This window comes from Anopheles aquasalis, chromosome 2 (genome assembly GCF_943734665.1).
Source record: "Anopheles aquasalis chromosome 2, idAnoAquaMG_Q_19, whole genome shotgun sequence".
Taxonomy (NCBI): Eukaryota; Metazoa; Arthropoda; class Insecta; order Diptera; family Culicidae; genus Anopheles; species Anopheles aquasalis.
This window is the reverse complement of record NC_064877.1, coordinates 24,515,993-24,522,500: the sequence shown is the minus strand read 5'-3', so window position 1 is coordinate 24,522,500 and position 6,508 is coordinate 24,515,993. Positions and strand designations below refer to the sequence as shown.

At 46.0% G+C, this 6,508-nt stretch overlaps 1 protein-coding gene across 3 annotated transcripts in view; it reads right to left on the bottom strand.

Moving 5' to 3' along the window:
- The window catches only part of LOC126571223 (ankyrin-3-like), a 42,370-nt gene that overhangs the window by 25,410 nt on the left and 10,452 nt on the right, over nt 1-6,508 (bottom strand). Inside the window, exon 1 of one of the 3 annotated variants that reach the window (XM_050229564.1) lies at nt 1,118-1,675. The exons of the other annotated variants lie outside the window; for them this stretch is intronic. Within the exon in view, the coding sequence (XP_050085521.1) occupies nt 1,118-1,162 (45 nt within the window). The 5' untranslated portion in view covers nt 1,163-1,675. Of the gene's footprint in view, nt 1-1,117; nt 1,676-6,508 lie in introns of those variants that run through there. 3 annotated transcript variants of the gene reach the window in all.

Here is a 6,508-nt window from a genome sequence, read left to right as displayed (position 1 = left end):
GCCCAACACTGGCAACGCCATGCCGGGCCGAAATTTATGGTGATGTACTGCCAAGGATCTGTGCCGCCTGTGCCTCGCTGGTGATAATAAGCCCTGCCAAATTGGCCCAAATACTGCTGCGTGTTCCGGGTGCTTTATGTGCTTCCGGTCATGCTGATGCTGATGCGATGGCGCCACGGCAAACATACTTATTCAATATTGACCAGCAATTTCTGCTGATAGGTTGCTTTTATTTACATTTTGGTGCAATGAATAAGCAGTGGGAAGTGCTGAGTGCAGCAAGGTATCATTGAAAATAATCCTTGTTTTCACGGCATTTACTATGTTTAGTAAAACATTATTCATTGATGAAGAATCCAATTAGAGTAGAAAATTCAAGTGAAAGGTTAGGGAAAGGTTTGCAATCAAATCTTTTGTTCCATTATACAGCGACTTCACGTGGTCCTCTTAACCACAAGAGTATAAATGATTACAAAGAATTTCTGTCTACAAAGCCATTTGGAAGGCACCATTAAAAACATTAAAATGAATCCAATCAATCAATCAATTCGTTCTTTCGCGCATGAACCAAGTAGTCCCAAATAAAATCATCAATTCAATCAATTGCGGTTTATGTTTGTTTTTAGAGTTGGTCTCATATTAACCCAATAACGGGTATACGTTGCTTCTCTTGTAGCTAAAAATAAAATATTGATATTCTATGTTTTCGCTACGATCATTGATGTGATGCTACAAATTCTTTACCCATTTCCACTAAGTATAATACATCTACGAGCATTGAAAGTGCTACTATTCGCTTCGAAGAGCTCACTCGCCCCATCGAACAAATATTTGCCACTATGGCATGCCAGCAAGATTTATACACACAGAACTCGAACGGAAACAAATCAAGCACAACATAAATAGCACATCAGGGAAAGGTGGAAGCGGTGAGGTAAGGAACCTAACCACCGACACCACCAGGCTAATCATAACGAAACGGCGCAGCTGAGCACGCGGAGCCGTTCTGCTCCCAAACCACCACTGTCACTGTCAATCCGCTCACCAACGGCGATTTTGTAAGGAATAAACGAAAATAAGAAGAAAAAAAAACATAAAAATAAACGACTCAACTTACGCCAAGGCTCTGCAACGATGGAAAACGCTTCTTCAGGGTCAGCATCTTCAGCCAGAGGTAACGTCACCGATTCCTTTCCTTTGCCCACTCTATCTTCGCACTTCACGCGCACTCGATGGACCCTTTTCCGAGGCCGTAGTCAGTTTAGCCGTATTCCGGATTATCGTGATCCGCTCACAATCGCACAACGATAACGCCTTTCACACAGAGTCCACAGTCGTCACTGAAATGAAACCTTTCACAAAAAGGCCACTATTCGTTGCCGCTTGAACCCGTTTCGAAGTGGGTTTACTTTTGTATTTCTTCTGGCAATCTTCTCCAACTAGCTCACTTTATCACTTCACCTTCAGCTGGTCACTTATTCGAGCACGCTTGTTCATGAACCCAGCACCTTCAATCTACAACGGACAGGAACGGGATCTAGTGAAGATTCTTCCGGAAAAAAATGATGGAGACACGTTTGGCACCAAATCCCCAAACCTCTACACTAGGCACAGCTTCCGGTGCGCCCGTTGTTGCGCTGTCCTGCAGCGAACAAATATCCGATCCGTCCGAGTCCGTCTGTCAACCGAAATGGAAGCTTAACTGAGACAACTAGTCCCAAATTTCAGTCCTAGAGCTGACGAGCTGACCAAAACCGTCTGTACCACACACAAATACCGCGGATTCGCTGGCCAGGGGTTGTGTGCTAGTGTGCGAGATGGTAATAAAACGGTGGCCACCAATGCGGTGAAAACTCGACTAGAATAGTCATCGACTATCCCTGGGTGGGGGTGGTCAGGTTTGGGGGGGGGGTGTTTCAGTATTTTCATCACCATCGCCGTATGTCGCGTCTGGTCCGCTCGTCTTGCTCGTCTAGCTAACGGACGCGTTCGTGGATTGCGTTCGCGAAAAAGAAAAATAAAACCCAAAACGATGCCCGATGCTCTGTGATGTTCTGGGATGCTGGTATCGGAGAGTTTCAAAAATAGCAGAAACGTGTGCCGCCGTACTGGTGCGCCATGTCGTGGAAAAGCATCAGCGGAGGAGGGGTGGTTTCCAAATCGCGAAACAACTGCGATGCAGCACGCCCTCAGATGACCGTCTGAGGACAAAGTTTCGTCTCGGTGGCAGTCTAGCATTGTCTAGCTGTCTAGCATTTCCATTCCCAGTCCGAAGGCCGATGACGTACGCACTTCATGTCACTAACCGTGTCTCCTGCTGCTGCTGCTGACGTCACGTGAGAAAACTAATGGTTCGGGGGGAAAACTGTCTGCGAGTGCGTGAAAGCGTGCCAAACGTGCCGTCATGGTTGTGCCGTGGAACGTCACATTTTCCACACCCTGACAGTGTCCAATACTATTTTCATTTTCCCAACGGAGCCATGCGATTTCAAAACACCGTCAGAGGCTAACAGTTTGTCGTTACTTTGCATGCGATCATTGCCGGCACAATGCCATATGAATGCTGCAATGTGCTGGTGATGAATGGACTGACGCGAGGCATGTGAAACACGTCGTTGAAGTTGCGATGCGTGACTTAAGAACTTCATCCATGAATCTAATCCATGGATGTACAAGCCAAGCTCATTCTGACGATTTAAAATTGCGAATGCACTCTGAGGGTTCTTTTCACGCGATCGTTCTCCTGCCCCTGCTTCGGTTTATCTCTCAAATCACAACACACTTTTCTTCCATATCATGATGACACTATTTACTCGCCAATACGATTAAGTAGATTAGATCTAACTGTTCGATATCTTCCCATCGTAAGCTGCAGTCATTCGACTAGACTGTCAGACGTACTATTGGTCGTATTTTTGTCAAAGAAAATTACCCTGGTAGTCTTTCGCTTTCGCTCACTTCCAAACCGTCTGAACATCTCTATCCTGGCATGCACGACAAACGCAACGAATGCGGGCAGCTAGCTGGCGCCATCGCTTTAGCAATAATTAGGTTCAGGGCACAGAGTCCTTCCTTCGAACGGATCTCACTTCGTCAGCAGCGCCACCGTAAATATCAATCCATTCGTGCCCGAGTGCCGGTTCGTATAAGCTAAAAGCCACCACAAAACATCCGTAAAAGCACTTAGCTGCGATGAGGGCGTCGCAAACCAACAGAGACGCCACCAGAAGAAGGAGAAAGGTTGCCACTATTTGGGGATCCACCTTTTTGTGTATCCACCTTTCGCTGCCGGTTCTTGTTTGGTTTTTCGCTGGGTTCACTCGGTTTCGGTGCGGGGTTTGCTGCACTCCGGCGGAAGGAAGATTTAGTACGCACCGGTTGCCGACCGACCGCCAGACCAGAGCCAAATGTCAGAACGAATTTGTGTTCCGCCTCTCCCGAGCCTGAACCCGAAAGCCGACGTCCCAAGCGCTACGCGGTGAACCGAACGCCCAAAAGAACGCTTTCTGAGTTATTGCCGGAGGTCAGAGACTTGTAAACGGTTTAACCCTTTTGCCGGCCTTATGATCTCCTTTATGGCATCATTTATGCATTTCACAGGACTTGAACCCATCGCAACGTGAACGACGAGACGGGTCCAGACAGGCCGGCGAAGGAAACCAGTCACTGTGGCCACTATGGCTCCCGGAAGTCCCTCACTAAGAGGAAGGATAGCAGCCCCGTTATTCAGGTGGCAAAGTAAATATAAATAAAAGTCAACACGAGCGAAGCGCACCAGGGTTATTTAGACAAGTTTGCGTCACACCCAGCTATGATCATTTGCTCCCTACGCATATGAAAGCACTTATTTGTAGCCGGAACGACTGTACCGCGGAGCATAAACCACTAGAACGAACGAGTTTTACTAAGTACTCGTGTGTACTATCGAGATGTTCTATGTACATAATAATGTCGATAATTTTATAATAATGTCAAGTCTAGTTCACTACATATCGCCTGTCTCGTGAAACTCTTTTCGCACTTTGACTCTATTGTTTATCTCTCACTTTTCACGAAATGCAACTTGTTTCCTTTTCCTTTGAATCACAAATCACGAGGCACGGAATGGCGGATCCGGAATGACGAAACGATGGAAAACTAATTCACCGTCACTCACTGTGTGGCTGCAGGGCCGAGATCGAGACCAGCGTGCTCTTCATCAACACCGTGGGCCAAAACCACAACTGGCCATGGACGCGAAACGAGACTGTGGCGCTATTTTTGGCACCGAGCACCCACTCACCCGCCAACCAAACATAGGACTGCCGACGAGTCTTGGCCATGCTCAACCCGATCGTATAGACACAGGGCAGGGACGATACTCGCTAACGTCCGTTGACGATAACTGTGGCGGGTCCCTTGCCTCAACTGAGACTGTCAGCAGCATCCCCCATCAAGGCAAGCTACAAGTAGCGATCACATTCCAGCGTGTTTCAATAAACGATGGAGATATGTAGTGGAGCGAATCGCACCATTGGAGGGTGATATTTCCGTTGATCATGCATGGTCTCATACTTTTTACTGGTCTCCACGTAAAACCAGAGCAGCAAAAACCAAGCAGATGACGAGAAACTCGACTCATCAGGCGGTGCCACCTACCGAATGGAAATGCACACGAGTGGCTCATGTTTTGCTGTTGTTGCTATCTATCCGTCCAGTCGCCAGGCCGTTGTGTTATTCATGTGGTACGAAATCTGATTACCGTAAGTTTTATTATAGACGCTGCTGAGTGATATGCTTCATTGGTTTGCATGTTCAATCAACGAGACACACGGTGAATATGATATCCGGATAATGTTTGCCTCCGTCGGTGATCACACTATCTGCTAACTTCGTGGCATCATACAACACATTTGAAGCATGAATGTTGTGTTCGATTTTCTCTAAAAAGTTTCAACACGCTTTCATGGCTTTTCTTGCCAGGACACTTGGATTGGCTAATGGCTTTGGCTAATAGCTCTTCCGTCTATTAATACGAAGTTGTGTTGATGATATATTGTAAAAGATATTGCAATGAGACTAGTAGTTTGATACTTCTAATAATATTATTTAGCATGCTGTAACTGTGTTCAGACTGTTTTTCCTGCCTTTTCCGTTATGATTGATTTTCCTTTATGTTCATTTCAATATTTCGTCTCAAAAAAACAATCAATTTCAAAAAGAATTGTATGCTTAGAACATGATTAATCATCAATCCTAAAAACTATTGAAAAAGTATATACACTAAAAAAATAACGTAAAACATAAAGAGTAAAAAATTGTAGTAAAATATTAGTTGCTTTTCCGGGTAAAGGAAAAATAAAAAGTATATTCTAAACATTGCTCACGAACTATACAAAAGAAGTTCATTTATGCTGTTTCACTTCACACATAAATAATTTTTAACTGGTCACAGGATTTACAGATGAGAATTTGCTGGTTTCGTAAAAACACATTCCGAGGCATTAGATCACCAGAACGGGCCGTAGTAAATTTGCAACAAATTTAGAAAATATCTGGAACCACTAATTCTACCGTGTCATGTGATAATCATTCCGCTCGTGTTATCCCCAGCAGCACTCTTCGGGATAGAGAATGGTGCTGTCGTCAAGGCATTCTGATAGGCTATTTGCGGTTGTGATGCAGTGTTACATAATATGGCCATCACGGCCGATAGGAAGATCTTCCACCATCACCTCCTTCTCCGATCAAAGTACCAGCGAGCATCCCACATAAGGTCTCACCATGGCCCGCAGTCCGCCCGTCCAACTCAAATTATGGAAGCACATCACGAAGGCCCACTCCTTAGGGCGTCCATTTATCACCGGAGAACGCCTTCCGGTTTTGGTGGTGACCCGCACGGCTGCATGGTTGAAATGGTTGCAGCACAATGCCGTATCGACGAACACCCACTAGACGGTGGCGCTTGGAAGAAGGATCGGTAACGGGCACCGCAACGAATCACCACTGCACCACCATTGGCGAACATAGTAGGCCTCGGTGGCCGGTACTTCCGTTTGCCTTACAAACATCCTAGCGAAGCATATAAATTGTGTCACACATTGTCGTTCTTCACCGCTCTCTACTCTTCAACCTAACCCGTACCAGGGACTTTCGTCGCCAGTCAGTCATGCTTCAAACCACTGCGTCCGACATAGTTGAGAAGCAATCAACGGAATCCGCACACTGACCAATACAGGGCACGAACAAGCTGATTCAGGGTAATCTGATTCTCTTGCCGTATGTGGTTGCGCTACAAACCAAAGATTGTGTGCCATTGAGTAACTGAATCACTGTACGCCAACCTGCATTGGCCATGCGGTAACCAAAAGCGCATCAAAACCGAGAAATCTGGAGCTCCATTCTTGTCAGAGATTTATTGTACTTTTCTGGCCATATCATTCGTGCGTGGAACTCCCCCACGGTCCGGCTAATGCATGGCATCCATAACCGATATTGAATACCCGATCCATTTTCGGGGCAAATGTTC